At 35.3% G+C, this 17,027-nt stretch overlaps 2 protein-coding genes across 4 annotated transcripts; both read right to left on the bottom strand.

Moving 5' to 3' along the window:
- Positions 1–9,518: 9,518 nt before the first annotated feature.
- On the bottom strand, positions 9,519–11,191 carry LOC102615681 (UPF0481 protein At3g47200-like). The gene has a single exon (XM_006471337.4). It carries the CDS (start codon positions 11,053–11,055, stop codon positions 9,643–9,645), a length of 1,413 nt encoding a protein of 470 aa, XP_006471400.1. The 5' UTR covers positions 11,056–11,191; the 3' UTR covers positions 9,519–9,642.
- Positions 11,192–11,529: 338 nt separating this feature from the next.
- LOC102615106 (tRNA dimethylallyltransferase 2) lies at positions 11,530–16,424 on the bottom strand. 3 transcript variants are annotated; one of them, XR_369960.4, is made up of 11 exons: positions 15,944–16,422; positions 15,750–15,829; positions 15,354–15,422; positions 15,117–15,189; positions 14,923–15,044; positions 14,728–14,802; positions 13,762–14,178; positions 13,082–13,157; positions 12,817–12,980; positions 12,400–12,674; positions 11,530–12,081 (listed from the first exon to the last, which is right to left on the bottom strand). XR_369960.4 is itself a non-coding variant. In XM_052432052.1 (11 exons), the coding sequence occupies exons 1-11, from the start codon at positions 16,143–16,145 to the stop codon at positions 12,035–12,037; spliced, it is 1,440 nt and encodes a 479-aa protein (XP_052288012.1). In that variant the 5' UTR covers positions 16,146–16,424; the 3' UTR covers positions 11,530–12,034. The 3 variants fall into 3 exon arrangements, 2 of the variants coding, with proteins under 2 accessions (XP_052288012.1, XP_015383682.1); XM_052432052.1 differs by having other exon boundaries at positions 12,560–12,674; positions 15,944–16,424; XM_015528196.3 differs by having other exon boundaries at positions 12,498–12,674; positions 15,944–16,421.
- Between the last annotated feature and the right edge of the window lie 603 nt (positions 16,425–17,027).

Here is a 17,027-nt window from a genome sequence, read left to right as displayed (position 1 = left end):
AGAAAATAATTTAATTTATAAAATTAAACATAGAATTTGATTAAATCATATTTATTTCTTAATAGTTTCACCTTCCTCTAACTAATATTATTTAGTTAAGCATAATTAAAATAAAAAGAAGTAGTAAAATTGAATTACTTATAATTAAAAGAAATAAAAACAACTAAAATGGGAAATAAAACTAATTTTATTAATGAAAATAATTATACAAAATATTAAAAACACACCTGGAAATCAAGATTACAAGGAGATGGAGAGAATTTGAGAAGAAGAGAGTTGTAGAGAGATGATTAAAACATAAAAATTAGGCTCTATTTATAGAAAAATAAATTCATAATCCAGTGCTTTGCGGTTCATCATAGGTTTCATGCATGTGCTCCTCACAACCCTTAGATCAAGATCCAATGGCTGTCAAACTTCAAAAGTCAACATCACACATGGCATCATTTGACTCGTCCGATTTGCCCAAAGAACGGTTGAGATTTGGCGGGTTAATGGGTGGATCGGGTCGACCCGAATACAAATATTCGAATCCTTCAACTTGCTTCACCAACCATTGCCACATGGCACAATCATGGCCATTGAATTATGAACAGTTGAGATTTGGTCAAGATTGCCAGCTATCCCATGCACTCATATCTATTGTAAGCTCATTTCATCATTCAATCAGTGCTCGGTCAACAGGAAAAGTCAATTTGTTTTTACACAAGCCCAATTTTAAGCTGATCTTGACTGATTTTAAGGTTTTCAGACCTCCGGAATCCAAATTTGACCTCTATTTATCTGTTTGGAGCCTCGAAGTACGTGAAATTAATATTTTTCCTAATAAAAATACATAAAATTAAATATAATTAAAACATAATTAATAATTCATAATATATTACATAAACACAAATATAAATTATAACATAAGCATAAAATAACATATTATCGCTTGATAATTAAACAATTTTTAATACTAATAAAAAAATAATAAAAAGAAAGAAAGAAAAATCAAACCACCGAAAAGAAAAAAATCAATTCAAATCTGGTGGGTCACTCAAATTTATTTCGGTGTCTTTTCCATGTGGTTGGTATTCTAGATATGACTTTAATCTTTGACCATTAACTTTAAATGTGACACAATTCTTTGGGTCCTTAATTTCAATTACCCCATGTGGAAAAACAATATGAACAATAAAGGGACCAGACCAACGAGAGCGTAACTTACCTGGAAATAGGTGCAAGCGAGAATTGAATAAAAGCACTTTCTGACATGGAGTGAACGATTTTCTCATAATTTGTTTGTCATGGAAGACTTTCATTCGTTGCTTGTAAATCTTGGCATTTTCGTATGCATCATTGCGAATTTCTTTAAGTTCTACCAGTTGTAATCTTCTTTCTAAGCTAGCTTGCTGCATGTCAAAGTTGAATTTCTTGATGGCCTAATATGCATGATGCTCGAGTTCCACAGGTAGGTGGCAAGCTTTTCCATACACTAGCCTGTAAGGTGACATCCCAATCGGGGTCTTGCAAGCCGTTCTATATGCCCATAATGCATTATCAAGTCTTAATGACCAATCTTTTCTGTCCGGCCTCACCGTCTTTTCTAATATGTGCTTTATTTCTCGATTGGAGATCTCAACTTAACCATTGGTTTGCGGATGATATGGGATCACCACTTTGTGAGTGATTGAATACTTTGTCAAACGAGTTTTGAATGCTTTGTTACAAAAGTGGGCACCACCATCACTGATTATTGCTCGAGGGAATCCAAATCGTGAAATAATATTCCTTTTCAAAAATATTATCACCACCTTGTGATCATTGGTCCTACATGGAATTGCTTCTACCCATTTCGATACGTAGTCAACAACAACCAATATGTATTGATGGCCAAAAGAAGGGGGAAATGGTCCCGTGAAGTCGATACCCCATACGTCAAAAATCTCAACCACTAAAATTGGATTTAGTGGCATCATGTTCCTTCGTGTAATGCTCCCCATTTGTTGACACCTATCACATGAAGAATAGAAAGTGTAAGTGTCTCGAAATATAGTTGGCCAATAGAAACCACATTGTAAAACTTTAGTTGCTGTTTTCTTAGCACTGAAATGGCCTCCACAAGCTTGTTCATGGCATAATGAAAGGATATTATGAATTTCCCTTTCTGGGACACATCGTCTAACAATTTGGTCTGCAAAATACTTGAACAAATACAGGTTATCCCAAAAGAAATTCTTTATTTCTGCAAAAAAATTAGCCTTGTCTTGCTTGGTCCAATGCTCTGGAAGTTGACCTGTAACAAGATAATTCACGATGTCAGCATACCATGATAATACTTCCACACTCATCAATTGTTCATCTGGAAATGACTCATTCAATGTTAATGGCTCTATAATTGTGTCAAAATGGAGACGAGAAAGATGGTCTGCCATAACATTTTTTGTGCTTTTCTTATCTTTAAATTCCAAGTCGAATTCCTGCAAAAGTAGCACCCAACGAATTAGTCTAGCTTTTGCATCTTTCTTTGTGAGAAGATATTTAAGAGCAGCATGATCAGTGAACCCAATTATTTTACAACCAATGAGATAAGATCGAAATTTCTCTAATGTAAACACTACTGCTAGTATTTCTTTTTCAGTAGTTGAATAATTCAACTGTGCATCATTGAATGTCATACTAGCATAATAAATAACATGAGGAATTCGATCAACTCTTTGTCCTAATACTGCTCCTACTGCATAATCAGATGCATCACACATGATATCGAATGGTAAGCTCCAATTTGGGGGCTGGATGATGGGTGATGATGTCAACAATTGCTTTAATTTTTCAAAAGCCACAAGACATGAATCATTCATTAAAGATAAAAGGTACATCCTTAGCAAGTAAATTGCATAAAGGGTCTAGAAACTTTGCTAAAATCTTTAATGGAACATCTATAGAAACCAGCATGTCCAAGGAAAGATCTTACTTCTCTGACTGTTTTGGGTGGAGGAAAATTAGAAATGAGATCCATCTTGGCTTTGTCAACCTCAATACCTTTGCTCGAAATGATGTGACCGAGAACAATACCTTGTTTTACGATAAAATGACACTTCTCCCAATTTAAGACCAAGTTTTTTTTTATACATCTCTGCAGAACTAGTGTTAGATGATGTAAACATTGATCAAATGAGTCACCAAAAACAGAAAAGTCATCCATAAAGACTTCAAGGAATCGTTCAACCATATCAGAAAAAATGCTTAACATGCATTGTTGAAATGTAGCAGGTGCATTACATAATCCAAATGGCATTCTCCTATATGCAAAAGTGCCAAAAGGGCAAGTGAAAGTAGTTTTCTCTTGATCTTTTGGTGCTATGAGGATCTGATTGTATCTTGAGTAGCCATCTAAAAAGCAATAAAATTCATGGCCTGCTAATCTATCAAGCATTTGTTCGATAAATGGTAAAGGAAAATGGTCTTTACGTGTGACAGAATTCAACTTTCTATAATTAATGCATACACGCCATCTTGTAGTCACTCTAGTGGGTATCAATTCATTATCGACATTCGTAACTACTGTGACTCATGACTTTTTAGGGACAACTTGTATATGACAACTTGTAGTCACTCTAGTGGGTATCAATTCATTATCGACATTCGTAACTACTGTGACTCATGACTTTTTAGGGACAACTTGTATATGACTAACCCATGAACTATCAGAAATTGGGTAAATGATACCTGCGTCTAATAGCTTAAGGACTTCAGTTCTAACAACTTCTTTCATGTTAGGATTTAACCGACGTTGCATTTCCCTAGTAGGTTTAGTATTTTCATCAAGGTGAATGTAATGCATGCAGTCTACTGAGTTTATACATTTTATGTCTGCTATGGTCCATCCTAATGCTCCTTTATGCTCTTTTAAAACATCCAACAACTTACCATTTTGTTTGTCATTTAAGAATGATGAGATGATTACTGGTAGAGTACTTTTTCCTCCAAAAAATGCATATTCCAAAGTGTAGGGTAATGGATTAAGCTCGAGTTTCGGTGATGATTCTGATGATGGGATGAGTTTCTTCTCTGATGGTGCTAGTTGTTCAACTCTTAACTTCCATTTATTGGTATCAATGGATGGTGCTGAGTCAAGTAGGGCGTTGACCTTATCAACCGATCTGTCAATATCAAAATCCAAACCAAAGTGAGTTAAACATGTTTGTAAAGGATCATCACTAAGGTTTGAAAGAAAAATATTATTAACTATTGTTTCTATTAAATCCACATCAACAACTCCATCATCTGCATTGTGAGGTTGTTTGGCAATGTTGAAAATGTTTAGCTCCATTGTCATGTTGCCGAAGGACAACTGCATATTTCCAGTCCTGCATTGAATATGAGCATCCGCAGTTGCTAAGAAAGGTCGGCTTAAAATAATGAGGATGTGCTTCCTTGAATAATGTATTGGTTGAGTGTCAATTACAATGAAATCAACAGGAAAATAAAACTTGTCTACCTGGATAAGCATGTCCTCCACAATACCACGAGGTATTTTCGTGGACCGATCTGCAAGCTGTAACACCACTGGAGTTGGGTGTAATTCTCTAAGTCCAAGTTTCAAAAATACTGAGTAAAGCAATAAATTTACACTAGCTCCTAAATCCAACAAAGCATTCTCAATTGTGTGGTTCTCTATACTACATGAGATAGTGGGGGAGCCTGGGTCTTTGCATTTTAGAGGAATTTTATGTTGGAGGATATAACTAACGTTTTCTGTTAAAAATGCCTTCTTTTAAGCATGGATGTTTCTCTTTTTAGTACAAATGTCTTTAAGAAACTTGGCATAAGATGAAACTTGGCATAAGATGAAACTTGCTTTATAGCATCAAGTAAAGGGATGTTAACACTTACCTGTTTGAAGATTTCGAGAATCTCACCTGTGAATTTTCCTTTCTTTCCTTTCACTAACCTCTGAGGAAATGGAGCTTTCGGAACATATTGATTTTCTTCTTTCTCTTCTGATGGTGAGTCCTCAACATTCACAGGTACAATTTAATTTTCTTTTGTCACCGGCATCTCCACTTTGTTGTCGACTTCTTTTCCTTTTCGTAAGGTCATGACTGGTTTGACCTCTCCATGCTGTTGTTATGAACTGGTACTTGCTTCATGTACTCCTTTTAGGATTAGGCACTCGTTGACTTGGAAACTTGTATTTCTCAACAGTCATTGTCAATGTCTGAACTGAAGAAGCAAGCTGTCCCACCATCTTTTCGAGGCTTGAAACTGATTGAGCTTGTGAGTTGAAGCCCGCTCTCAACTCATTTCATAGTCCATCAATGGTGCGGTTCTGTTGCTCAATCGTGGAGTGAGTAACATTCTTGAAATTCTGGAATGCATCCTCCCATGGTCTGGGTTGAGAGTAGTTCTGGTTTTGATTGTATGGTCTAAATGGTGGCTGAGAGGCTTGAGGAACTTGAGGAATTTGTTGCATTGGTAGAGCTAAAGCTGCTAGTCCATTCTGTTGGAATCCTTGAGATTATGAAAAATTGGGGTGGTCTCTCCATCCAGGGTTATATGTGTTAGAGTATGGGTTGTAATTAGATTGTTTTCTCATTACACTTATAACATTGGCTTGATCTGAGTATGAGTCATGGTCATGTGGTTCTGTTGATTTAGCAGTCGATAACGATGCTATTTGTCGAGCGAGACCTTCAACCATCTCCTTGATTTCTTTGATTCCCGAAGTTGACTCGCCAATATGAACCTCATTCACTCCCTTAATTCTTCTAGTATTCCTGAGTGATCGACTCCGTTGTTGGGAATTATCCACTTGTCGCTGGAAGAATTCCTAAATCTCTGATGCACTTTTTGACATTAGCTTTCCTCCACTTGTTGCCATTAGTCATTCTTGCACATTCGGCAATAATCCCTCCAAAAAGTATTGACATTGGTGCCATTTCTCGTACCCATGATGTGGACACTTCAAGAGTAGCTCATTGAATCGCTTCCATGTTTTGAAAAATTGCTCGTCTTCTCTCTGTGTAAACTCTGAAATTTCCCTGCGAATAACATTGGTTTTATGCACTGGCAAATATTTATTCAAAAATTTTGTTCCCATGATGTAATGCTATTAGCAGGCAAAGTATTTAACCATGAACGAGCTCTATCCTTTAAAGAAAATGGGAATAATCTGAGTTTAACATCATCGTCTGAAAAATTCTCATTTAAATGTTTGACAAATAACATGAAAATCATTCAGATGATTATATGAGTCCTCATTTTCTAGGCCATAGAATGTTGGGAGACAATTTAGCACACTAGGTTTTAATTCAAAACTCCTAGCAGCTACATTTGGGTATCTTATGCACGATGTGCTCAAATTATCTAAGGGACTAAAATAGTCCTTAAATGGCCTCTCTTGTAGTTGCAAATCTATTTTATTTTTAACTTGTTTGTGTGTGCGAAGTGATTTTTCTAGTTCAAGGTCTATAGGTTCAAGATTAGGTAATAATGACCTACGACCATGCATGCAAGAAACAGAAAAATAAATGGGAACAAAACAAAATAAAAATAAAGAAGAAGGAGAAATTTTGATACTAACCTTATTGCGCTATTACAACCTTACTATAAAAACACATTAAAACAAATACGTGAAATAAATTAACTAAAAAAAATTACAAGGAAAAAAAAACTTGAAAATTAAATTACAGAATTTTAAAGAAGAGAAAAAGAAAAGAAATACTAACCTTTAAATGCAGATTCACTTTTTTTTTCTTTTTTTTAATAAGAAAAAAAATACAAGAAAACAAATAAAAGAAATTATTCACAAAAATTAATTTTACAAATTAAAATAACTTACCTCCCCGGCAACGGCGCCAAAAACTTATTGTGCAAATTTTATTAAACTCGCAAGTGCACGAATCTATTGTATAATAGATCAATGGTGACGAGTGTCGATCCCACGAGGAGGTGGATTTGAATTGTGTGTAGAATTAATTTTGTAAATAAGTGGTTGGATTTGTGGTGAAAATGATTTGGATTATCCTAAAATTAGAATTTAAATGGCGAGAATAAATTGAATAGAAATCTATTAAAATGACGTACTTGGGTATCTGGATCCGTATCAACATGCATCATGGGCTAAATATTCCTTATTAATACCAATTAAATCATGAGGGGGGAATCCACACCTCATGAACCACACTCTAATCAATATGGTGCTAAGGGCTTATCGTGCCAAATAATAATAACCTTGCACTAGAGAGCCGGTGTAACCAAGGCGGTATCTAGACAAGATTATTATTATTTGTCGACGAGAAGTCAAAACATCCACAAAAACTAGAGGGAAAGAAAAAGTAAATTTACCAAATAAAGCCCATGTCATATGTTGAGACTTCACCTTCGACCCAAGCTTGAAAGAAAATTAGTCACTCATAATTGAACTAGGGGCAAAATGAGAATTTATTAAAATACGTAGAAAATACAAGATGGAGAAGGAATTACAGAAAATGGATCCCAAAAATGGATTCAGAGATATCAAATTAGGGGGGGAGGCCCCCTTTTTATAGATACATTGAGTAAATCGTGGCCATCGGATTAAAAACAATTTGGACGCTCAGGATTGCGCCACGTCATCAGTCAACAGTACGCGGTTTGACCACGCGGGTGAACAGTAACACGGTTTGACCCGGCTTTAAACAGTAACGCGGTTTGGTTGAAAATAATTATGTGTAATGCATGTACCGTACGCGCAAGTTTTGGTCCACTAATATGCTGCCACGTCACCATCAACAGTTCGTAAGAATTTTAGACCAACAGGATCATAACACCTCATCAGTCAATGCCACATCATCGGTCAATGCCACATCATCGATCCGTCTATATGAACAGTGTCGTGAACAGTAACGTAGACAGTACCGTACATGTGAACAGTGTCATTTTTCCTTTTATGCTCCTCCTAAGGTTTTCGACCGTTCTGAGTTCAAAAGTAATGTTTGTTTTGCCGTTTGATCTCTCATTTATTGTTAAATGACTATGATGCCTCTAAAATACACAAAATACTTAATTAAAATAAAACACATATAATTAAATTACAAGAACCTTAAATACATAAAAGTAAGGGTTGTTAGTAAAACTTGAAATGTAAAATAACGATTTTCTCCTTTATAAATATACATTTTCTAACACTCAACACTCTTGATAGTGGAGAAACCATTCATACAATATTTTTTCCAACTCGGGATATTTTGCTGGTTTGTGCCTCTTCACATTCTTATTCTTCATCTCATTTAACAAATATTCAACTGATCTTTTAAGAGTATTTGATATTGTTGACTAGCTTATGGAGATGTGAAATTTTTTATGAACCCATTGTTGCAAATCTTTTTAACTTGAGGAGGGATGCTCATTTTAATATTTGCACAGTGCTTTCCTCATTTGATCAATCAATGTAGATTTTTTAACTCCTTTCAAATGAGAAGCCATGATTCTAATGATTTGATTCTAAAATTAAAAATAATGAATTATGTATTTATAGAGTTTGTGTTCTATGTTCTATGTACTATGTGTAAAATAACAACGGTATCACACAAATCTTGTAGCTATTAAAGCCAAATCTCAAGAATTATTTGTTAACCATATCCCTTCTTGATTGGGCTCATTACTCCATTTCTTCCCTTACACCGAGTATACAAAGCATATTCTATACCAAGTTTAGCATATTTTATAATCATAGCAATTATTATTATTATTATTATTATTATTATTTGTTTCTTTTTACACACTTCTTTTATATACATACCAAGAAAACTCTTCATAAATTAATAAATATTCATTTATCAATAAATTAATAAATTATTCATTTATCGATAAATAAATAACCTTGTTAAAATAATATTTTTTTCAGGTCCCAACAATATTATTTTATAAAAGTTTTACTATAAATTAGTTATTTTGTTCAAACCATTTACTAACTTTATGCTTAGTAACATTTCTTTTGTTTATGCCTTTCAAATTAAATTTACCATTAAATCTCAAATTTCTACTCTTAAATAGCCCCTACTCATACAAATTTCAAACCTTAAAGCAATGAGGCAATCAAAAATTAAACAAAAAAATTACATAGAGACCACCACAATTGTAGACATTTGGGGGAGATTGAGAGAAAACTGCCTCAAGCAAATTGTTTTCTGTTTTATATTCAGTAAAATGTATGTCACGTATTTTCACTTCTGTTTTACGTAATAAATAAAAGTTAGTTTATACTTTACAAGCAAAACTTACACCCAGCAACACAAAATAATTTTACAATCAAATAATACTTAGAACTTATTGGATCCAACACTTGCATTGATGTATATTACATGTAATATACATCAAAGCATTGTCCTAGAAGTTATGGATGAAGAATACATGAGCAGATTTATACCTATCTTATCATACATCGCTGTAACATCAATATCCAAAGCAATAATTTATGTAGCAGAAGCTCCCCCAAAAAAAAAAAAAAAATCAAACCCTGCACTCTGCAGGGGCTATGTCACACTCTAGCGTTAGTTTAACCCTTTAAACTTTTTTTAAAACGAAAAAAGTTATAAATAGTAAGTAGAAACTCTGTTATTACATATCCAAAAAGTTTCTCAACATTTCATTCTAATTAATCGCATTGTACATCGATCAATTACTGTGGGGAGGACGGATATAGCCATAGCCAGCAAAAAATGCCTGTATCATGGTGAGAAAGAGGAGAATAAGAGCGGCCATTGCTGACAAGAACGACCATGGAGAGTCAAAATAAGTGTATTTGAAACCTGCCCATCGAACGTGCCAATCATTTCTGTAATACTCATTCACACCCTCAAACAACTCCGACAAATAATTATTGTGTATATCAAACGCAACGTCCTTCCCCACAACGTTAAAGAATCTTGCAACTTCCTCATCTGTCCCAAAGTAATTCTCGATGACTTTGTGGTCACTCAAGAACCCTGCATCGGCTGGGGTGTTGATCAGGCAACCCATTAGGGTAGCATAGGTCGTGATGTGCTTCGAGCAATGGCGGTAGCATTGCTCGTATGCAACAAAGTTGAGGAACAGAGAGCTTGTGAAATCGTCTATCGTGAATGTGGGGATTTCGAGGACTCCATTTCGGAACCTGACGTCCAAGAAACTGGTGGCTTTCCTTGGCTTGAAGTTGATTCCGGCTAGATGAAGCTTCTTAGCGGAGGGGATCAAATGAAGAAATTGATTGGCCTCTCTTGTCTTTTCTTGGGAACAAGGGATGAAGCTTAATCGAAACAAATCGAGCAAATGCTTCCGTTGAAGATTGTAGTATCCTTCCAGGACTTTAACATCTCTTTGGACCATATAGTTGAAAAATTCCAGTGCCAGTTTGGCTAAAATGGGAGGATTTTGTTCTCTTCTTGAAGACAATACCGTAAGCTCAAACAAAGTCTGAAGAACAAAGTAAGGAATTTGGTTCTCTAGCCTCAGAAGATCGCGAGTAAGAAACGGGAAAACCCACGCCATGCTGAAGATCGGATCATCAAGATCACCGGGTACTAGTCTCCCAACAATGCAGAATAGCTCAATGACAAAGCATCCGTCAAGAACCATCATCTCAACGAGTTCGCGGCTGCTGAACTCAATAGTCTCCGAGTAACACTCCCTGATCTTATCCTCCATCGACGCTATGGCTGCAAACAAGTCCTTCAAATCGACACCGCAGGGCTTTATTCGAAAAAGGAGGGATCTGAGGTATCGCCACTTGTGCTCTTGTATCACCTTGAGATGATCTTTGCCATGGTGGTAAGGTCCCATGGACACTATGTGAGGTTGGTAGGCTTTCTCGTTGATTTCGACCAGGCTTTCGGGAACCCTGAAGATGCAACAAGTCTCCTTGCCGGCTGATTTGTTCAGAAACTTAGGACTCGTGTTGATTTTCGCTTCCATTGAAGCCAACCAATCCCTCTCTTCCTCCATGACTCTGATAACATGATGAGAGCTTCCTCTGTTTTCATGTCTGTATTGATTGCGGAGGATACTCATTTCCCTTTCCATTGGTGAGTTTCCGGGAAGATGCAGCATCATCTAATATCGACTGGCTTGCGATGAGGTATTTTAAAGTAAAGTCAATTCTCATATTCAAGATTCAGAGGCCAACTGGCTTCACATTGATTAGTGTCTAAATTGTTGTAGGGTCCAAAGAATTATTATTGGTTTTTTTTTTGTATTGGAAGACCGATTCAAAGAATATCAGCACATGTCATTTAAAAGTGTTTAGAGCAATGAAAAGCCGTAGATGGCGACAAAATGATTAAAGATACGGATTTTGGAGGGTTGGATTAGTTGCATTTGCACGTCGTTGGTCAAACATACTGATGTCCTAGTTAAGCCTTCTCAGTGCTTTCATTTTTTATTTAAAAATTAAAATTATTGGACTGATTCATAGTTGGGCAAGTCCAGAAAATTCTAGAAAGCCCAAGTAACTCTTTTATCATTCGAGATTTTACAAGAAGCGTCGTTTATGTAGCTATGAACAGATTTAATAGTTGGGCGCTAAAGTACCAGAGAACCTCCAATGCTTATTATAAATACCCGGCACTTGCATAGCAATCAATAACAAGCAGCAATACACAATACACAGCAACCAATCTAGTATCAAAACCTCACATTCTGTAAGCATTTATCAAGAAAAAATGGCGATGATTCCAAGCTTCTTCGGTAGCCAGCATGACAGCATTTTGGATCCCTTCTCTTTCGATGTTTGGAACCCGTTCAAGGACTTTGCTTTCCCCTCACTTTCCTCTCGATTCCCTCGAGAAACCTCAGCTATTGTTAACACTCGCATGGACTGGAAGGAAACCCCAGAAGCTCACGTATTCAAGGTGGATCTTGCAGGTCTTACGAAAGAGGACGTGAAGCTCCAGATTGAAGACGACAGGGTGCTTCAGATAACAGCAGACAGGAATGTTGAGAGGGAAGACAAGAATGAGACATGGCATCGTGTAGAGCGCAGCAGAGGCAAGTTCTTGAGGAGGTTCAGGTTGCCGGAGAATGGGAAGATTGATCAGGTTAGGGCTTCTATTGAGGACGGAGTTCTTACTGTTACAGTTCCTAAGGAAGAAGTGAAAAAACCTGAACTCAAGGCCATTGAAATCTCTGGTTGAAGCAGTATATGTTTATGTACTAAGCATCGTGTTCTATATGTAATACGTGAAAAGACAATATAGATATGTATCAAATAAATTGAAATGAAAAAGTAGTAATAAAATATTGTCAATAGTTTTTTGAAGATTAATTTAAGTCCAATTGCTTTCTTTTATAGATTAAATTTTTTGGAGTACCTAGTTTGGTTGATTTAATGTTTTTGCTAAATGTAATGACCTAACTGCTAAACTATTGATCGTAACAAACAAAAAAGAATATACTTACAGGATTGAGAGAGTGAAACAATGAGAATGAAGAATATATTTATAGGACTGAGGGAGTCAAATGACGAGAATGACAACATTCAAGTTCTATATCTGAACCTGGCATGACATTGAAGATTGCTCTGTAGCTACAGAGGTGTTTTGCTGTTGATGCTGCTGACCTGCTGAGCTGAATCTCTGGGACTTCCTAAGATTATAAATTCGTTTTCGATGCCTGCGACCCTGTTTGTGCTGCTCCCACTCGTATGCACCTCTAAGAACCTTGTCTCCACAAGCCTATGAACCAACATGTCGCAAGCACAAGAATTTGAATTATTGTCAATAGGTTTTCATCTGAAGACCATGTCCTCACTGATAGATAGTAAGGAACACACACCCCCAAGAAACAGATGCATTTTCGAGGTATAGAATTGCATACCTTGCATACATATTGAGTCCACAAATCTCTTTCAGTTGAATTCACCGATGTGCCAATCATACCCGCCAAATTAGGCATCAATCTTTCATCTTCACTAAGGAAAGCTCTAATAGTTTTCACAGCAGGTCCAACCACTTGTGCAGTCCACACTTCATCTGATTTGCCTGGAATATATAATGATTATCGTTATACAGACTAGTTAGTATCTTTACATGCAAAAGAAATTTTTTTTTAAAAGAAACATAGAAGAATCCAGAAGGCATACATGAAATGGATTCTGTTGAATCAACATAATGAATGTCCCATCCAAACAAAGTTTGAAGTCGATTGAGCCTCCTCTTCTGCAAAAGACAGTTTATTACTAGTGCTTTCAGATTGACATACTGCTTCACACTAGAGGTAAATGAATGCCACAAAAAATTTGACTGCAGATCACGAAAAACAAATCTGTTATGTGACAATTGGTATAGAGCAAACAGTTTTCTCTCCTTGAATATGCGCTTATTTAAAAATAATTTTTCCTTTAATATTCACTTGGTGAATACTTCACCAAAAACTTGTAAAAGAGCGCCAGAAAAAAGAAAAAGAAAAGCCATAGAACTCTGAGAAAACCGAAAACTTATCATATGAAGAGGAGGATTGGAAGAAAAACAAGGTTTTCTTCATTTCAGAATTATGAATTTAACGAGGAATTCATAATTTTTGGGAGAATCTTGTTTGCTCATTTGTATTTTTATCTAGTATGTTTCTTTTGTTGATTCCTGAAAAAACCAAAAACATAAAGGCAAAGTCGCAATATTTTCACATACATGACCAATATCAAATAAGATATGATCCATTTAAAAAAAAAAAGAAGAAAAGATATGATCCAATTGTGAAATAAATTTGTTTGGGAAAAAAATCTGTTGAAAAAGCGGAGATGGATATCAGATTGTATATGCTTACTTGACATCGAACAAGTCTTCTGGTGTTTAATTTTACTCGATCAATGGCCTCTTCTAAAAGTACTTTTAGTTGATCATCAGCGGATGACTTAAGTATTGCTCTCATACAGTCTTTCAATGTCTTGTCATCCTTGTTTCTAGAATTCAGAGTTGCATTAGTAGGTCCACTTGTCTTGTTATCTCTGTCCGCAGAATGGTAAATGCTCAGAAAATCCTCAAACTCCCGAACACCTATGGCCTGCCGCAGACCTCTGGTATAATCAGCATTCGCATTGTAAATGTCATACACCTCATCAAGCAATCCAGCATCTATCATGCAGTCAACTCTTTGTTCCACATATCGGTCCAGCACAGGATTTGCGGCGTCAACACATATAAAGCAGCAATTGAATCTAAAATTGTCTACTTGGCCCCAGTTCTGCCCTGCCACATGCAACATATTTAAAAGCATGTCCGTCAAATCAGATTCAACTACAATTCCCAGATAATACTCAGCTTGATTTCAGTGCTCACTAGTTCTACTCCAAATTTCAGAATCAAATGGAAAGTCAGGCATATTAACTCCATTTAGAAACATAAGTTGGAAGCACCTTCAAGTTAAAATAACTTATGATTCAAAAATCATTAGGTTGCAAAAGACCATCAGGGTACCATCAAAGAAAGAAAATGCAAAACAAAAGAATAAAAAAGACAAAAGCCAAATGAGAGGATAAACTGCAAAATGCTGCACTAGACCAATCTGATTAAGTAGAAAAATTACTTGAGAAGCTGGAACATCATCAACATGGCCTGCAGCCCCAAAACTAAGTTCTAGGGCAAAGGTAATTCAAAAAACAATAAATTAAATCATCCCATGATACAATTCATATCTCCTATTTCATAACAGCTTCAAAGATTAAGGTCTAGAAAATAGAGGAATGCACAAATTTGTGGAGACAACCAATTATTATGAGAAAGGAAAACCAACCTCAGTGGCTTTTCCTTGATAAAGTTTGCTAGGGAGAACTCCAGTGCGTGCATACAAGCTAAGGTATTGTTTGATCTGCAAAATCATGCAAAAGAATCTAAAGAGGTCAGAAGGAGAAGAATATTAGGATTCAATCTGGCAAGAGAAAAAACTACAACATCTAAAACTGAAGAGCTCACTTATTGAAGCCCCTACTTTTCTATAGTTATTTGGATGAATTCTGTTTGCTGCAACTGGGTCAAGGTCTTTGAGGAGGTCATAACTGTAGCTAGAACTGTCTCTTGCTAAGTCAGAGTCAGGACCAACCGGCTCATCCCCTGCGAAAAATAAACGATATAAAACAGTATTCAAAGTACAGATACAGGTAAAGTAAAAGAGTTGCTTTATACCAGAAAGGCTGCCAAAGCAGCTTTCATCCATATCTTCTGCTGAATCATCTAGAAGAAATGGACTCACAAGAGCCTGAAAGCAGAGAAGAACATCAACAAAGTTTCACCCTAACAAAAGAAGATTCTACTTAACTACCAACATGCTCCTCTAAAAATAAATTTGCCATGCGTAAAACAGCAGGATAGAATGTAAAATCGGTAAACTTTATGAAGTTGGAAGATAAAAAATTTCCATACCTGAATATAGTAGTTTGTACCCCCAACAATGAATGGTATGTGATCACGTGATAATATCTCACTGATAAGCTGAAAATCAAGTATTCAATTATTTAGAAACTAAGATTTGGAGATCACCAGGAATGAGAGTGTAAGCGATGTAGGCCATCAAAGCACTATATTCCACGCACCTCAACTAAATAAAACAGTCACAGAAATCATACAAACCAAGTGTAATGCTCATTTATGTGGAATCAACTACATCTAGCTACACAAGCCAGAGAAATAATCATAGAAACACACAAAGAGACACACCATAACCAAATTTTACACTTCGAGTAATACATCAACATCACGCGAATTAAACTTGCTTAAGAACAATTGCAGTAACAGAAGAGTATGATGAAATAAACTCACAGGAACAGCAGAATCTCGAAACTCTTTAGCAGTAAATTCCACGTTGGGGCTCACGGTCCCTAGAAGATGGTGTGGCACTCCTACAAAATCACATGACAAACAGAACCCATTTAAACCAAAAACACAACTGAACATCACAATCCACAAAAATGAACATTGAAGAACATAAACAGAGAAAGAAAATGGGGACAAACCCTTTTGGTCTTGAAGGGAGACTTTGTTGGTGAGAACATCAAGGCCCTGATAGACTTGCATAGAGTCAGCGTTGATGATTTCGATTGGGAAGTGAGACGCCAAGTCAACGGCTAGCTTCGATTTGCCCGAACCCGTGGGACCCATTATTATGACTAGATTTGGCTTATTTAGGGCTCTCTGTTTGCATCCGCCATTTTCCATCTTAATTTTCTCTCTCCTTCTCCCTAGCAGTCAGAGGTGGCCAGCGATTTAATTGTTCTGGCATCTAAATTTTGTGTTTTGATTCTTTTGAATCAAAATCAAATAATCAATATTCAATGGTAATAAATCTCCTGACAAAGGGGCAATTTTGTTATTTCTACAACTCTAAACCCTAAATAAATAATTGATAATTTAAACACTAATTAAAATCCCAAATTGATTTCCTTGTCCATTGTCCTTTATTTTGATTTGTTTTTCTACTCTCTTTTGAATTTAATCAATATGTAAATAGAGAGCAAAAGCCAACAATTGAAACAGTTCTAGGAATAAAATAATCTTTAATATGAACGTTAACAAGAGCTTCGGTATTATTGCTTAACCGGCCTACTTCTCTTTTCATTAATTTTAGGAGAATTATCATTACACCACTTTTATTTTGCCATCTGTTCATCTAATTATTATAAAATTTTAATATGTATTTTGTACCATATTTTTTTTCACATTTGTATTAACTAGCCACTTTTACATTAACAATATTAAATAATTTTAATAAAATGATAATTTTATCTCTAAATAAATTAAAAGACCTTTTTATTTTATAAAAAATTTTAAAAAATAAATAATATAATAATAAAAATATCCCTAAATTTAATAAAAATAAATCCCAAAATTAGAATTTTTATTTTTAATATAAAATTATAATTATAAAAATAATTGCAAAATTTTGAGATTTAATAAAAATCCCCTAAATTATTAAAATTTTAGGATTTATTGTTTTAAGAAATAAATTCAGTTATTTTAATAAAATTTTACAAAATTATAATTTTTTAATAAATAAATTCATTTATTTTTATTAAAATTTTGTAAAATTATAATTTTTAA

The sequence above is a fragment of the Citrus sinensis genome, chromosome 8, assembly GCF_022201045.2.
Source record: "Citrus sinensis cultivar Valencia sweet orange chromosome 8, DVS_A1.0, whole genome shotgun sequence".
Lineage (NCBI taxonomy): Eukaryota > Viridiplantae > Streptophyta > Magnoliopsida > Sapindales > Rutaceae > Citrus > Citrus sinensis.
Note: the sequence above shows the minus strand (reverse complement) of the source record. Positions and strands in the feature narration are given on the sequence as shown.